General features: G+C 44.2%; 1 protein-coding gene across 1 annotated transcript in view; it reads left to right on the forward strand.

Annotated features, from left to right (window-relative positions):
* MRPL23 (mitochondrial ribosomal protein L23) overlaps positions 1-17,970 on the forward strand; it is a 151,851-nt gene that overhangs the window by 47,710 nt on the left and 86,171 nt on the right. The window contains exons 2-3 of the mRNA XM_085644939.1: positions 14,140-14,262; positions 14,903-14,985. Coding sequence (XP_085501065.1) covers positions 14,140-14,262; positions 14,903-14,985 — 206 coding nt within the window. The remainder of the gene's footprint in view (positions 1-14,139; positions 14,263-14,902; positions 14,986-17,970) is intronic.

Here is a 17,970-nt window from a genome sequence, read left to right on the forward strand (position 1 = left end):
GGGCGATATGGGAAAAGCGGCAGAATTCGGACACCAATTTAAAAGTGAACATGTAGTACAAAATGGCTACTACCCGCCACCCACACGACTCTGGCTGGCTGTTGCTTGGGAAAACCCCAGCCTCGCCAGCTGGACAATAGGGCTCCTGTGGCAGGGAGGTGCTAGCATCTCCCCAGACAGGATATGTGGATTGGAACAGGGTGGATGCACCAAATGTCCTTTCATAGTTGCAGGTAGGCAGCTGCAGTGCCTTCATTCTGCATACACCGCTTGGAACCGGTTCAGGGGCATCCTGCCCCTTGCCCAGGCGGGAAACACACAAAGGGGAGAGGGTGTAGCCACCCTTTCCCGCCTCACCACTCATTGGTGGACACTACTCTGGACACTCCCCTAATCTTGGGGATAAAGGTGAATAACGTGGCCCCAGAGCCTCAGATTAATCTTGGACTTTACAGACTTGACCTTCGAGCTGCTGCCCAGCTGACTGAAAAAATCTCCCTTGGGATAAAGGAGTTATACCCCTGCTTGGCAGGCACCTGAAACACTGCAAGTGACCCGGTTGGAACTTCGCTGCTCTCACGAACTTCGTCGACTTCCAGCACCCTTGAGGTGGGTTTCCTAAGCATCCCAGAGGCCAGTGAGTGTGCACAGCAAACCTATGTACCGTGGACCGCGTGGGTGCCGAGATTCCAATACCCCAGGACACCGGCCACCTCTTGTGTAGCACACGACCCTGACCAGTGGGGAAGTTGTGCTTTGGCCCATTATCGAGCCAACCACCAAGCAGCATCCGTGCCAAAGATCAGCGCCCTACCCCCCTCCGGTGGCCCGTGGGCTCCCTTTTACGCACTCCATTTTGCTGCCTTCCGCGGTCCCTTGCGTGGGTTGCGGTTGCCAAGGCTTAGTGGATCCAATCCGGACACTAACACCGCAGCGACCCTCATCCGACGTGGGACAGTCGCCCTCCCGAAGCTGGCCTTCCTTGAAGCCTCCCAGAGCCCGTGGCTGCAGATCCAAGCAACACCTCTTTCCACTTGCAGCACCCGACATTAAAGGGCTCTTTGCTTTGAGCTCCCTGGTCACTGTGCCGTGACCCAGACTCTGTCCCCTCTGCTTTCAGGTTCTTCTCTACAAGTTCTACAACTTCAATCTTCACGGCATCATCGACGCTTTTGGCTAGCAGCACTTTTGAACATTTCTCCATTGAAAATCAGCCCGCGACCCGACATCGAAAACGACCTATGCACCCGGCTTTCCTGGGGCAGGTAACAGTGGTACCTCGGTATTCTCGTGGTAGTGGGCTCTTCAAAAGCTTAACTCTAAAGTTTTAACTTTGTACTCCTGCTAGAAGTGACTTTAATCTGTTTAAATCAAACCGCAACATTCTCCATAGGCTTTAATAGAGATCCCGATGGCAGCTATTTCCACTGCACGCGCCTCCCGTGGGTCCCCTTCCTCATAGCCTAGGGTGGATTCTTAAGGGGCCAGCGATCCTAAATGCCCTAGGCATTGTCTGTAGAATTGTCGTGGTTCTTATACCACTTTTTTAATATATGGTTTGGTCCCGCCCTGGGGCCCTATCATTCCAGTGCTATTTTATTGTATCTATCAATGCTTGTTTGAATTGTAACTTTGCCTCAGCCTCATAAAGAGACTTGTGGGATTCTGTTTAGAATAAATACATATATTTTATATATATACCTGTGTGGACTACTCTTTCATTTGGTCATTCAAGAGGTTATCTATGGTAAAACAATAAGCTTAACACTCCTTCAAGACTTAGCCTGAAGTCTGCTCTCCACAGCTACCACTAGGATAGCTTTCTTTAAAGGTTGTCTTAAACCTATCATCAATAAGAGTCGAATTGGACTGGTGCAAGGTGTCCCCTATAACTAGGAGACAGCATATGCCAGGCCAACTTCTCACAACTAGCATTGGCATAACCAATAGTTCTCGCCTTTGGGATCTTATAAGTGTTTAGCCATGCAACAGTTGATGCTGTTGTACCAATGATATTGTGCTGCATAACTAAATACTTATAAGGTCCCAAAGGCGAGACTTATTGGCTATGCCAATGCTTTTTAAAAATGGGCACTATAACTGCCATAGACCAGGAGGAAGGAGGATTCCCACATCGCTGACAAACCGACCCAGGGAGATTCCACCAAGGGCCTTTTGTCTAGTAGGACCCAAGACACCCTGTGTAGTCTCCTCCAGGGAGATTTTGAGGTTTGGCCTTTCCCGGGTTGAGATTCCTGTGTCAATGATAGCTGAGGGAATAATTATGTATACTCTCAAAATGAGTAACCCATTGATTGGCCCTGATGTGATGAGTCAAACCAGTTAAGAGCAGATGAAGAGGGTTTAGTAATTAGGGAATTTAGGAGTTTGGCTATCTTTTTAGAAAAGCATCTAGGAGCGCTTGATCTAGTGCACTAGGATCAAGGCAGATTAGAATTTCCTGGGTGCAGCTATGAAACAAGGTATGTTTAAAACGCTCGTGTTCTACCGTTGTCCATCTTAGGTTTCTACCCTGATAATCTGTCAAAAGCGCACCCGAGGCCCTATCCAACCTCCCAATAGACAAACATAATACACTCAAGGCTAGGGAAACCGGATTGTGGTCACTAAACACACTACGGGAGATACTGAAATTAGAAATCATGCGGTATGTAGGTGCTGAAATAAAAATATAATCAATAATGGATGCACAGCCCTTTCCAGTGAAGGTGGGGATAACTTCAGGCCCCTTAGGATTAATCAGCTTATCCAGGGTAAATACAAGATTAAAATCATTTACCAGAGTGTTTACATCTTACCCCTCTTTAGAGTGTTCCATATGTAGCCCGACAATAGCATCCACCTGGGGGAATTACTCAGATCCTCAATGGGACTTTCACATAGGTGTGTATTGAAGTCCCCAGCGGTGATTAGGTTCACCTGCCCCACCTCAATCAATCAATCAACAATAGCTTTATTCGGTTAATAATTAAAACCATCAAAGCATACAGAAAATTTCATTTGCAAATAGTTACATATAAAGATAATCAACAAAGAAAATTCAAAAAATGCAAAGTACACAAATATACATAAAAATATGTTTAAACAAATAATTGGCGAAAGTGAGCATTAAAAGATATAAAACAGGCCAAAATTTAAAAGACTATTTCATGATTTCAAAAGGAAAAAGATAAAAAAGGCCTGGTCTCGGACTCTCCAACATTATAAAAAGAATAGAGCTAAAATATATTAAACTACATTCGATTTCTACTTCTAATAGCCCCTGAAAGATAACTGGCAACTCCAAAACAGACAAAAGGAGAGCCCAGCATTTGCAGAAATACCAAGGCGGGCCTTACTTGGTCAAAGTGACAGTTCTTAAAAATTGGGCAAATAAATTTCTTACGTAACAGAGTGTAAAATTTGCAGCAAAAAATCATATGCAGCGTATTTTGTTCGGAGGCGTTATCACATGGACAGGGGCCCAAAGTGCCCTCTTTAAAAAAGCCCTTCGGGTGTGCTAGGAGCCAGGGTAACATGTCATGTTTAAACCTAATCAGTAAAAACAAATGAAAAGGGTTATTTATATAAGTCAAGTATGGCTGAATCTCATTGCCCATACTTAACATGACAAATCTCCTAACAGACGGTTTACACACTTCCTCGCCTTCTCTCTGCAACTTTGCCCTGCACATGAACTGAGACTTTAAGTCTTTTATTTTCATTTTGGACAGCTCGCATGGTCTCTCAAATAATTCTAGGCAGCCAAGAGTCTCCATCTTAGATTTAATATATCGTAGCCAGGGAATGCACATGGCTTTGTCAAGGACCAGACAATCTTGTATAATGAGCTGATTTAGGGTTGGTGGGTGCTGCGCCCAAACCCTTAGCCAACCCATTAAAGGGGCAACGGCAATCTGGTCCACTAGATATTCAGCCCCCAAATCTTCATGGATATTAAAAATTGAAGTAGAAACAGGCAATGACAAAAGTTTCCGGAAAAAGGCATTCTCAATTAGTTGAATCTCCACTGCGGGTGCATAGCCCCAGACCTCACTACCGTACAGGGCCATAGGCACACACTTAGCGTTGTATATTTTCAAAATCGCGGGCAAGGGCTTGCATCCCAGCCGTTTTGCAAAACCCAACAACGCGCCAGTTGCCCTGGCGAGGATATTCTGTTTCAGCGCGCGTTGCGCGACCCATGATCCTCGATCATCAAAAGTGACCCCCAAATATGGAAAGGTCTGGACTTTTGTTAGCACCTGCTTATTGCAGAAGAATTTAACCTTTTTTGCAGCTCCATCTCCTATTGTCATAGAATGGGATTTCTTAAAATTTATTACTAAGTCCAAAGAGACCATAAAATCGTTAAAACCATTTAAAAGGGCTTGAAGGCCTCTTGCAGTTCTAGCCAATAGGACCGTGTCATCCGCATACAGCAACGCGGGAATCAACTTAGTACCTACTCTTGGGATGTCTTTACAAGATGAAGACAAAACATCCCCCAGGTTATTAATATAGAGTGAGAAAAGCAGGGGGGCAAGAATGCACCCCTGTCTCACCCCACGCTTCACCTGCCAGGCATCAGTTAGATTCCCGTCCTTATTATAACGGACCGCCGCAGTAGTATCTTCATGTATAAGTGCCAAAAAGGAAAGCAGCACAGGGTCAAGACCCATGGTTGCCAGGGAAGCCCATAGTTTTTGGCGATTAACCAAATCAAAAGCAGTCGATAGGTCCATGAATGCTAAATGTAAGACCCCCTGCTTCGCAATCGTATACTTCCCAATGATGAGATGCAAATTAAGGCATTGGCCAACCGTGCTCATTCCCTTTCTGAAACCATACTGTAGGTCCGAAATAATGGAGTTATCCTCCAGCCATGATGTTAACCGTGCTAGGACAATTTTACCCATTATTTTTATTGCGGAGTCAAGAAGAGAAATAGGCCGATAACATGCCGGATCCTCTCTTGCACCTTTTTTAAATATTGGTACTATCACGGCCTTACCCCAAGAACGAGGGACACCCTCCTTTGCTGCCGCATTAAAAACTAAGGTTAGAAGTTTCGCCCAGTAAATGGAATCTGCCTTGTACAGATCCGCCGGGACACCATCGGGGCCGGGTGCTTTGCCCTTTGCCATTGATTCAATGGCGTCTTGGACTTCAGTCTCAGTAAAATTAATTTTCGATGACAGATTTGTATCCCCAAAATTTACAGGATTCTGGTCAGGAATCTCAGAATAAAGCCCACTAAAATGAGACACCCATTTATCTGGGGCGATAAGACAATCATTAATAATATTTTCCGTTTCATTAAAAAGTGGGCTGTTAATTACTTTCCAAAATTGGGAACTACTTTTTAAGACACTAGCGTCTGACAATTCTTCCCACGCCAGTTTTTTCAGGCAAGATTTCCTTGCCTTTAGTGCTTTCTTGAAGGATCTTCTTGCTTCCACAATCCTACTGGTATCTTTAGCGCCGTCTTTTAAGGCCAGTAAGAGAGTAGAGTGCGCACTACTACATGCCTGATCAAACCAGTTTTTGTGCTTCTTAGGTCTTGGTTTCCCAACTAGAGTTAAATTGTCCATAACCTGGCTGGTTATTCGCTCAAAGGCACCAAGAATATCCCCTGGTTTAGATTCTCTCGCTAGGCAAATATTAAAATCCTCCAGATTACTGTGATACAATTTCTCAAGAAAATCACTAGGAGTAATAACCTCCCATCTCAAACGAGTTCCCTGTTTAGTGGGGACTATGTTTGAATTAGAAATTGTAGACATATGAATAGGCCTAAAGACATCATTAATATTTAAATCCAAAGATAGTGGGTTGTGGTCACTAAGAACATTAGCCGTGACACAAAAAGGTCCTATCAGTCCCTTCATAGTACAGGAAATTAATATATGATCAATAATACTGTTGTTACCCTGACCAGTAAATGTAGGCACAGGAGATACTAAATTCTGCAATGGCATAAATAAATTAAAAGCAGATACAATAGTGTCTAGAAACATCCCACCTTTTGAAAAATCAAAAAGGGCTTCCTCCTGCGGGCAATAAGCCTGCTCAAAATTTCCAAAACAATTGGATTGTCTTAAATGAATATTAAAATCGCCAAACAATAACAAATAATAAGGGGTAACATTATTTGCATCGAAATCCTCTAAAAAGGTAAATAAAGCCTTTAAATGCTCCAATTCGTCCGTCCTCGTAAATGAATTATAAAAGTTCACAACTAACATTGATGGGAGGTTGACACCTACAACCTTAACCGCCAGAATATTGGGTGAACTAGTCTTAACAAGTTCTGTGCTATACAATAGCTTAAGACTAAATAATAACAAGAGACCACCACTGGGCCTCCCCGAAGAAGAAGGGACAGCGTATTTAATAAAGGACTGGAACCCATCCAGGTAAAAGGGATCTCTGGCCTCCCACGTCTCTTGTAAAGCAATTATATGGTAGGAAGAGAGAAATGACTTCCAAACTGTATCCTCTCTTTTTGTTCTCAACCCCGCTATATTCCAAGACAAAGCAGTAACCCTGTTTGCTAATACATTGGCCACACTATTACCCATAGCCAAAGGTTGGTGGGAGGAGTCCGTAACCTCCTCCGTAGCCATAGCCCTTACAGGCGGATAATTAAGTGTGCCAGCGGAAGCGTTAACCTTGTTATCTGGAATGAGCTTAATTTTTAGCCGATTAATACCCTTATCCCGATCAGTCAATCGGGTAACGGAACTAACACCCGAACCATAAGAACCGGTATTAACATTTGTAGGCATCGCACTTCCATCGTTTTCCATACACACTCCGCTGACTTCAATATCCAAAGTCTGGCTGTGCGCTACATGAAGTCAGTCATTAGTGTCCAGAGAACTAAGGACCTCATATCTGTTACTCAAGGCCAGAGGTCTAATCGCAGGGACAGGTTGGGCATTGTAGCCACTATTCCCGCCCCGTCTCTGTAAGTGAGGTGGATAGAAGAACCCCAATGGGAGGATGTTCACATAATCATCATGTAATCTAGATGTTCCTGCCTGCCTAAAGATGTTAGCTACCAAATCCGGAGAGCTAAAACTCACGACTACACCTGATTCTCAGACAATGTGCGAATATATGAACGCAAAGTGTGTATGTTAGAAGAAACCTGTGGCTATGATTTTGCATTATAGAAGTTCAGCAAATATGTAACAAAAAAAATTAGAGGGTTATTCTTAAGGCTTGTAAGAAAAGTGTCCCTGGATACAATTCTTTGAGCCGCCCACCAATATCCACCGAAAGAAAAATTTTCAATCCACCCTTTGCCCTGCCAGAAGCTGAGTGAATTGCCGGGACGAAGAATGTATTATAGACCTCCAAGAAAAAGGAGTTTGTGGTCTCACAACCAGTTTGAGTACCTGAATTTAGAAGTGAGTTCTGCTATGTTCCAGCTCAGTAGCTTAAGGTTGATGCAGTTACCAGTGATTGGATCAACATGGGCGGGAACAGGAGTGCTAACTGGAGTAGGAAGGGCTGGAGCTGGTAATGGAGCAGAAGTCCTGAGTCAGTCACAAGAGTCCAACTGACTCAAAGGGGCAAATCTATTGGTAATCTCCACTGGGTAAAAAGAGGCTGCTTGACAAAGTGACCATGACTCTGGGGCACAACCATGGTCTATGATGGATGACAGACTGTTTCAGGTCTATAGAAAGATCCTAAAGGGAACCACCTGGATTGAAGATGAAGTGGCTGGTCTAAAGGAACTTAATGCACAAGTACTTGCTCCGCCACGTTGGAGCGGTTGAAATTAATTATAACACAGTCCCACTGAGTGTCTTTTTGCCTTTTCTAAGCCAGCTAACCCTTTTAACCATGTTAATTCAATCATAAATGGCAGAGCCCAGATTGGAATGTGTGCCAATCTAGTAGGGCACTTTGTTTTTTAACCGGGGCATAGGATTCAGACGAGCGAGCAGTCAAAGGGGGCACATTTCCAAGGATTATGGTATAGGGGATTGCTTCTGGGATAGGTTAATAATGGGGCCAGAGTTTGGGGTGGATTGACCGTCACAATTAACAGGAACAGAGCTGGCAGAGGAGACCTGGGAGCCTACAGCGGTTAATCTTTCTGTAGGGTGAGTCTGCACCTATCCACATGGGGCTCTTGGCTAAATAAATATGCATCACACTTCGTGGGGTTAATCACAGATGTACAATCTGTCACCTTTTCCGGCACACCTGCCAGTGGTCCAGCTACAAGTGGTGTAAATCTAGTTGACGGGTCGAAAGCCATTGATTCTCGCAATAGCTTGTGCAGTGTTCCCACAGCACACCTCTAGTGGGTGAAGTAGCCCCTTGATTAATAGTTGTAGCTTTGAAATTAATAAAACTTGAATTTTGTTACTGATGGAAGTCCTCAATAGGCTTGATAAGAGAGACATCCTTCGTTTGGACCAGCGGGACATGGCTCTTTTGGAGCGGCCAATTCCCTCTATTTTCCATTTACGCGACAACGGGAGGGGATCAGCCACTTGCTCAGACCCACTGTAGATCTCAGTTGGGGCTCCATCACATGTCAGCGGATCTAGATGATGAATCTACGCATGAGTGATGTTGGGGAGACCACCCCTCGTTACAGGAGCTGAAGAGGCTGTGATGGGTAAACATGCACTGTCTGTTAGTTCGCCCCCTCTGTATCTGTGGGGGGGGATTCATCAACCCTCCCATGTTGAGCCAATTCATCCTCCACATTTGTAATTTCCTCTTCTAAACCCCCACAGCAGAGGTTTAGAAGGTTAAAACACTAGTTTTATCCTGACGTGACTAAGCAGAAATGGCTCCTTACGTAGGGCAGAGTCCCCACCCAACTTTTGTTTCCCCATCTGCGGGTTTTGTATTGTGCCGGCTGAAGAAGAGGTAGAAGTTAAGAGCCCTCAAACCAGCCCCCAGTGTGCACTACAGAGAGGAACAGATTGCACAAGTGGTAATCCTCCTCATATCGCACTTATTAACCGCCACAGAGTATTCCTGAAGTTGGATATATAGAGACCTCCACCAATCGATATTCAGAGTTAAAAAAGATTGGGGCTGTATTTCCGGCCCTATAAACTGATCAGTCCGTCCTAACCGATTACCGAGCGTGTGGACTCCCAGATCGGAGAGCTGCTGCGCTCTTCTAGCGCCTAGAGGGAGCGGAGCAGCAGAGAAGCTATGCTGCTCGATGAATGCTGCCGAGGGAGTGAGTTTCAAGAGACACAGCGTCAAAGCCTTTGGAAGAGAGCTCCTTCGTTGCTCCTGAAAAACCTGATTCCTTTGAATCCTGAACGCGAGACTAAGCAGCGTCTGGCTCTAAAATACCATATGACCCGGATGTCAAACCCGGCCTGCATTGTCCCCGCGTTGCACCGATGTCAGAAGGGCTGGACATCTGGCCTGCAGAGGTTCGGCATACTTCCACATCACACAGTCAACTGGTCCGGAATGATGTCATGGTGTGAAGCCCCCGCTCTCAGTCATACAACATTCGCTCTTCTGCGTGTGTTATAGGGAACTTTAAAGAGGGCAAAAGAGGTGCCGTGACAGTTGCTGCATAAAATATGGCAAGAGTTCACAGTGAGAACGTTGAGTAACGAATGTATGACCACCTCGAAAACACCAGAAACACCGTTTATTAACAAGTTTGAGGAGGAGGTAGCAGGGGGAGGGGAGAGAGGAGGGGGCCTGCACCTGTTTCCCTTGCGGGAGCGAGCAGGAACCAAATGTTAATTACAAACACATGGTTTCAAAGCTCGCTCCCGCAAGGGAACCGCCAAACGTGCACGTGTTGTATTCAAAGCAATGCAATGCGTGCACGTTTTTGCCGGAAAAAAGGCAATCGATTGCTAACGGTCTTTTTCCTATGCAGCGCATGCGCACTGTGTAGGCGAGACCTAAAAATGGCCTCCGCACCTGTAGGTTGATGAGGAAATCTGTGGGTCTCTGTGGAAAGCCACAAAACCACAGTTGAAAAGTATAAGGAAAGGATACCTAGCTCAGGTTTCATCAGCAACTGAAACTTTGCAAGCACCCGTAGTACTCATTTAGGCTGGTAGTCTGAATGGTCGTTCTGTGGCCATAAGAAAGATAAACAAATTTCCATAGGCAAGTATGTCATGTACTGGTTGGCAGCCCATCAGCCCAAAAGCAGTATTTCTTCAAACCCATGCATCGATCACCGTCCCATGGTAGGTGGTCAGGACCGACTGTCTTTTGAGAGGAAAACTACTCTTTAGGGATAGACGTGAAAACTGAATAATATTGGCTCTCGTGAATTAGATTGCCAGACTTCAGAAATGGATCATAATAAGTTTACACTTGCAAGGGTCTCTAATGGTACCTTTAGCTCTGAGGCAAGGTCTGCTTGTTGTTTTTCACCTTTGAGAATGATAGTGAATTTACTGGTACACTGGGATGAGAGCAGGATTGCAGGCCTCAACATGCATGGAGAGGGAGGAGGATAAAAAGTCTTTGCTTGATGGAAGGGTAGGCTAAAGATTTAAAAAACAGCTTTGGTAAAGCCAATAGATCTCGCCTACTAAAGAGCTATTGGCTTTGTCATTATGTTTTAGCCATGTTGCACACCAGCGTGGCTGCTGTTCAGCATGACTAAAAGAGAGTGTCGTAAAGCAGAGTGGAGTGTCGTAAAGTGGAGTGTTGTGGAGTGGATTTGAATGTTATTGAGTGGTATAGAGTGGTGTAGAGTTGAGTGGCATGAAGTGGAGTGTCATAGAGTGATGCAGAGTAGTATAGAGTGTTGTGGAGGGAGTAGAGTGTGGTAGAGGTGAGTGTCATGCAGTAGAGTGTCTTGGAGTGTCGTAGAGGGTGTTGCCTAGAGTGGAGTAGAGTGACCTAGAGCAGAGTAGATTATCGTAGAGTGGAGTAGTGTAGAGTGGAATGTCAAAAGGTGGAGTGTTGTGGAGTAGCATTGAATGGAGTAGTGTGTCGTAGAATAAAGTGTCATGGAGTGGCGTATAGGGAGTTGCGTAGAGCATCAGAGAGGAGTAGTGCTGTAGTGTGGCAGAGTAGATTAGAGTGTCTGAGTGGAGTAGAGTTTAATGCAGTAGAGCATCGAAGTGGAGTATCATGGAGTAGAGTGTTTTGGAGTAGAGTGGCCTAGAGCGAAGTGGCTCAAAGTACAGTGGTACAGAGTAGATTGGTGCTGGGTAGAGTGGCATAGGGTGGATTGTTGCAGAGTGGAGTGGTGCAGAGTGCTGTTGAGTGGTGCAGAGTAGAGTACAGTGGCGCATAGTTCAGCGGTGCAGAGTACCGTAGAATGCAGTGGCATAGAGTTTTGTAGAGTATAGTGGCGTAGAGTGCAGTGGTGCAGAGTAGTTGACGTAGTGCATTGGTTTTGAGTAAAGTAGTGTAGAGTGCACTGTCATAAAGTGAAGTGGTTTAGAGTAGAGTGGTGTAGAGTAGATTGCAGTGGCGTGGCATAGAGTGCAGTAGCGTAGAGTAGATTGTTTTAGAGTAGAGTGAAGTGGCGTAGAGTTGAGTGGTACAGAGTAGAGTGCAGTATTGTGGAGTGGTGCAGAGTAGACTGGAGTTGTGTAAAGTGCAGTGGTGGTAATTAGAGTGGGATAGGGTGCACTGGCATACAATAGTCTGGTGCAGAGTAGAGAGGAATATAGTGAAGTGATGTAGAGTGCAGTGGTGCTCAGTAGATTAGAGTGGCGAAGAGTGCAGTGGCATAGAGTAGAGTGGGGTGCAGTGTTGCAGAGTGGGGAGCAGTGGTGCAAGGTGTAGTGTTGGTGCAGAGTAGAACAGAGTGCCACAAAATAAATTAGCTTAGAGTGCGCTGGCGTAGAGTGTACTGGTTTTGAAGAAAGAGTTGTAGAGTGCATTGGCATAGAGTGTAGCGGCATAGAATAGAAGGGCGTGGAGTAGCACATGGTAGATTGAAGTAGCATAGCATAGAGTGGCATAGTGTAGATTGTTTCAGAGTAGAGCGAAGTTGCTTAGAGTGCAGTGGTGCAGAGTAGATTAGAGTGGAGCGATGCAGAGTAAAGTAGCATAGTGTAGTGGCGTATAGTGTATTGGCGTAGCAGCACAGAGGAGTGCAGTGGTGGAGAGTGGAGTGATGCTGAGTGTAGTGGCGTAGAGTGCATTGATGCAGAGTAGAGTGTTGCATTGACGTAGAGTTACAGAGTAGTGTGCAGTGTTGTAGAGTATTGCATACAGTGGTGCAGAGTAGAGGGGCATAGAGAGCAGTTGTAAAGTACAGGGGTGCAAAGTAGACTAGAGTGACACAGAGTATAATGGTGTGTAGTGTAGTGGATAGAGTTGAGTATAGTGGCGTAGAGTGCAGTGGTGCAGAGTAGATTATCGTAGAGTGCATTGATTTGAGTAAAGTGGTTTAGAGTGCATTGGCATAGAGTGTAGTGCAATGGTTTGGAGTGGAGTGGCGTAGAGTGGATTGGCATATACTGAACTGGTGCAGAATGGAGTGGTACAGAGTTATGTAATGTTAATTAAATTTATTATAGCGTTCAAATCACCCATGGGCATCTCTGCGCTGCAGACAGTACCAGGGAAGAATCTACAAAAGAGATCTCATTGGAAAAGGGAGGCTTTCAATAGTTTCCTACATTTGCAATAATTCGAACAGGTACGAATATGCACTGGGAGTCTGTGCCAATAGACAGGGGCCAGGTAAGAAATGGTTCTCCCTCCACATCTAGTCGGGCGGATGTAGGGGACACACAGCAGGGCTTTGTCCTTGGATCTTAGACTTCTGGTGGACACATACAATTTAACTTTCTCTTGGAGATAGCTGGGGCCATAGCCCCTTACAACCTTGAATGTGAGGTAGCAGGTCTTAAAAATGCGTGTGTTTCTTACCGGCAGTTAGTGCCAAGACTTTTAATAATGGAGCCAACAGGGTACCTGGAGGAAGATTTAGAATAATTCTGGCTGCCGTCTCATTAGTTGCGGCCAATAGAGCGTTCCCATAATCTATGCGACTCACTACTAGGTTTGAACAAAGGTTCTTCTCGCAGAGAGCAGTAGAAAGGTGAATATTCTGCGTAGGAGGTGCATATTATGGTAGCACCTGCCAGTAGTATCCATGATATGATCTTTCATAGAGAGGGCATGATCAATTTTTATGCCAAGATTTTTCACAGATTGTTTGAGAGATGGGACTGATCTGAGTTAGGAGGGCCACCACTCATTAGACCATAGAGTGATGGCTTTGCCGAACAGCATGATCTCGGTCTTGTCTGCGTTCAGTTGTAGATAATTGTCCGTTATCCAACAGGAAGTGGCTAACAGAAGAGCGCATTGGGTAGAGTGTATTGGTGCAGAGTAGAGAGGCATAAAGTGAAGTGGCTAGGGTGGAGTGGTGCAGAGTAAAGTAGAGTGGAGTCACCTAGTATATTGATTTGATAGTGTTAAAATGTGTTTAGACCACACTTCAAAAATGACGCAAAATGTGCTTCATTTGTGCTTTCCTAATTCTGATATATTCTGAAATATCTGCGCAGTTAATTTTCAAACATTTAATTTTTGTTGTGTTATACAAAAAAGCAACCTTGTACAGCCTTCTTCCAGCACACTCTCAGTAGCCAGCATGCTTGTTACATAAATCCTCTCACTTTGAAGTCGGAGAAAGAAAAGTAAATACCAAGATCCCTGGAAGACATAATTTGACAGTTGACCTCTGTGTTTGAATGCACAGTAAATGTGACAAGATAAGAACAAGATTTAAAGGCTTGTTTACAGAAATCTAACACTGGTGGAAGGATAAAGTAAATAAGGTCTGGCCACAAAAGCGACACACTCAAGCTGGCCAGCCTAAACCAAATAAAGCCTGCAAATAGAAAGCAAGCAAATGTGAGTTACAAACCATAAAGCCAATGGTAAGCTATGGATGGAATTTATTCCAAGGAAGCTTTCCAAATGTCGCCAAGATGTGGTTAGCAAAGCAGACAGCTGTGCTGTCTATTAAGCTTAGACCCAATTATAGACAGTGTTTTTGCTGTTCATCAAGTTTACGCAGGAATTAAGATTGCTGACTTCCACTGCTTTGGATTTCCAGAACCATAAAACAGGATTAAATTAAGTTCCCTATTTACAACAGTCTAACAGTTTGCATTTTCTTCCCCTTCACAGATATCCAATCTACCAGCATGGAAACCCACAGCTACGCGTCTTCAGGACCAACTTCTTCATGACACTGGTGAGGCCAGGAAGGGAACAACCTGAAGACACCGTACAATTCCGCACTGCCCTGGAGTAAGTAGATGCCGTCAAGAATGGTGTTTTCAAGCAATACGTAAGCGTGTGTAGACCGAAGAGCATTTTGTGGGCTGCAGCCAGAGAAGGGCCCACTGAGCCAACACCTTAGAGAGAAATTTCAGAGCATGTATTGTGGAATATGTGCTCACTGCAGCTAGTGTATTCCGAGAACGAAGCCCTAAAGCAAGCGCATGGACATTGAAACCCTGGAGTATATTGATAGCTTAGGGTGATTTTATGGTAGGGAGATGGCTCAAGAAACTGCAGGCACATGTTATTTAGAGGATGCAACTATGGAGGAAGTGGGCACTGAAGAGTGTTTTAGTGCAGGATGGTGACTGAAATAAATCCACACTGCTGGGAATGTGGATTCAGGGGAGCGAAGTATGTGCACACCAGTTGCAGGGTACATCAGAACTGAAAAGCTTGGCTTAGGAACAATAAATTAAGGGAGTGCATCCCACACAGTATGTTCATAGGGTGCCCTGCGGTGTATTTAGTGAGGGTGAATGCATTTGAAGGCTGCAACCCTGAAAATAGTGAAAACTGGCAGGCCCTTGTGTTTACATGTGGAGGTGCTCATGGCCCTGGGTGGCTGCATTGTGTCTTACATTGGACTCTTCATTGCTCTTGGCAGAATGACTAAATTTGATATCCAGAACTATCTTCAGAAGATCTACAATGTGCCTGTGGCTGCGGTGAGGACTCGCATTCAGTATGGTACGTGCATTTATTGTATGTGGTCAAGGTGTTGATTTGTGAACCATATTGCTCTATTTGTCAGTCAGACTAGGGAATGTATAATGTGCTGACCTTGGCTAGCCATTAGATACCGCCTATGTGCTGCACATAGGCAAAGCTATATTTACGCCGAAGTTGTAACACTGGGGTGCATGGGCATGCACCTATGAATTGTGAAGATTTCCATGCCAAACCACTTCACAAGACATACACTTATGGTTTGGTCCCGAAATGAAGAAACTCCAGTTCATTTAAACAGTTTCTTCCTTACCAATTTGTCTAACGCTGAATGTGGTTGTGTGTAAAGTTCGCATTTCAGAAAATCTGCATGAATTGGGTTAGAAAATTTGACAAACTGTTTTCGGTATTATGTTTTCCTCACTTGAAAAGCATTTTTCCAGGTTAAGTATTTTCTTGTCTCGCCCTACCGATGCAAAATGAGGGAAGTGTGTGCACTTTGCCGCATTTTCTGAAACACTTAAACCTAAGCCGTTCCACTTTCAAGTTTTGAAGTGCAGATTAGTGTGAGAAAAAAGCAAACGCAAAAACAAAATCTTCCACTGATTAAGAACACTGCCTGTTCATCTCATTCGTATTGCTCTTTTCTGGCCACATCCTGATACTGTGGAAAACCCGCAATTGATTTTCTAGGTATTATTTACAAATACGTAAAATCCACATGATCTGCTGCTGCATTCTTCCCGAGGTAAAGTGGATTATGAATTGCTGGTTAGATGTCCATGCTGTGTCTGATTTTTTCCACTGTAAGCCTAACGTATAATGATGAAATGTTTCAAATCCAGAAAGTTCTCAAAGAGGGAAAGCACTGTTGTTTTAGCAGCTGCACGGGCTTGGAGACACAGCTTGGAAGTACACAGCTTGGAAGTTCACATCATCGGTCACTACTCATTCAAGGGGAACACTGCTGCTTTGGGGTGGGTTCATTCAAGCTAAACAGTGACCATGTGCATAGCCTCAGTTTTTGCCTTGATGTTGGGTAATGACGGCTTAAAAAGAACTGCAGAGCTCTTTGCAATGAGTAGAGGGTTCTGAAACATGCTTCTATTTTACTTCGAGAATAAAAAGTGTTGGAATCAAAATGCGCTGTTACAGAAGGACACTCGCTAGTTGTCATGACTTTAATGACCCCACTGGCAAGACAAAATTGTGCTAGTTTTGGCTGGTGTTCGTTACCACACACTTCAGTCAGAGGTATACCTTCTCAGTGATAGTGTATGACCTACACACCTTTGCCAAGGGGACCCATCCCACAATCTGAGCACAAGAATAGCCTTCTCATATTCAGAAACCAATCCCTCTAATTGTATTAGTTGATTGTCTCTACTTCTTCAAGAGAAGTCGTTAGTAACAGGAAAAAGCATAGAAACCGATGTGGTGTTTCTATGTGGTTTCTCTTCTTTAGCTAGCTGCAGAGTGAACAGTTTCTTTCAGTTTTGGCATAGTGGTACTTTCCATAGATGAAAAGGTTTGTATTGTATGTACAAGAGGGACGCATAATGCACCAAGTTAAACAAAACTTCTCATTTGCTCATCTTTGTGTGTGGCCCAATGATCCTGTCTTGTGCAAATCAGTTTTGTTTAGTAAGCACTGCAGAGCTTTGATCTGTCATTTTTGAAGCATCCATAATCTTACTGAAAATTGATGTATTGCATATTCTGATCGTGCTCTCCAAACATACCCTTGTGTATTTACGTGATACTGGTACAGTACAAACCTATATTAAGGGAGTAAAGCACTGTACACGGTCCAATGCAAAAACACAGTCTGTATTTGGAGGAGTAGCTGGTTTGTGGACTGTTACACTGTCTGCATTATAATCTAGATTAGTTCAAAGAGTTGCCTAAGCAGTTTTGGGACAATCCTGATGGAGCACTGACAAAAATAGTCACACGAGCTCCTTGTTCTGCCTCCCAGATGCACACTAATTTTGTAATTGTAGGGAATGACCATGGCAAGTTGGTTCGTGGTTTACTCGTGAAGCCTAAGTACATGCTCCTTAAAATAAATGCTTCGAACAGGTCATAAATATTTTTTAGGACAAAGTCAAGAAGACCAAGAATAAAACCTTCAAAACTACAGCTAATGCCAGTAAAGCAGTTACAACTGCTTCTGTTCACGAAGTGACTTGTATTGTCCAAAACTGAGAAAGGTTTGCAACTTTACATTCACTGAAGTCCTCAATGTAAAAGTCCTCAATTTCCTTTTGTCTCCCCATTGCATCACTCAAAGTGCTGTCTTGGTTTCACCTTCTCTGCCCCATTGAACATTGCAATTTTCCTTTTTTTGTTGCACACTGGAAAAAGATTGAAATACAGGGAGTGGAGAGGAGTCGTTTGCGTTATCAAGTATTTCACATTTTCTCTTATATGCATTGTGGGCCAGATGAAACCAGATCTTGTAGAACCACTCATTACAAAATCAGAGACAACCACTGGTATTGCTAGAATCAGACCCGGTAATCCTAATTTTTAGGGATTTACTCTCAGCATACATCAAAGAAGTAGTTTCTACAAACACCCAGATTTCAACTTCTAGCCGAGGAATGCAGCTTCCCCCAATACTGATCACATAGGCTGCTCAAGCTACATAGCGATCTAGTAGCTCAATGTCACTTTTCATACCTTTGAGTTTACACTGCTGCCACCTTTTTCTACACCAGGTATGTGAGGCAAGCTTGCCTTGCTGATACTTGTGCAGTATTTCGTCTGCAGGAGTGAACTAAGCTTTATTTCACAACTGTTGCATGTGCTGGACACATTATATAAACTAAGCTGTGTGAGTGGGAGGGGAGTGGGGAAGTTTGGACTACTCCTCTGCCTGTTCTGCGTGTTTGTGATGGTCATATTTTCCCGTCGCTTTACTTCACCAGCACTCATCTCGCCCTGAACCACGCTCCTGAAGTGCTGGGCCATTTGAAGCTGCAAATGAACAAAACTGACTAT

This window comes from Triturus cristatus, chromosome 3_1 (genome assembly GCF_964204655.1).
Source record: "Triturus cristatus chromosome 3_1, aTriCri1.1, whole genome shotgun sequence".
Classification (NCBI taxonomy): domain Eukaryota; kingdom Metazoa; phylum Chordata; class Amphibia; order Caudata; family Salamandridae; genus Triturus; species Triturus cristatus.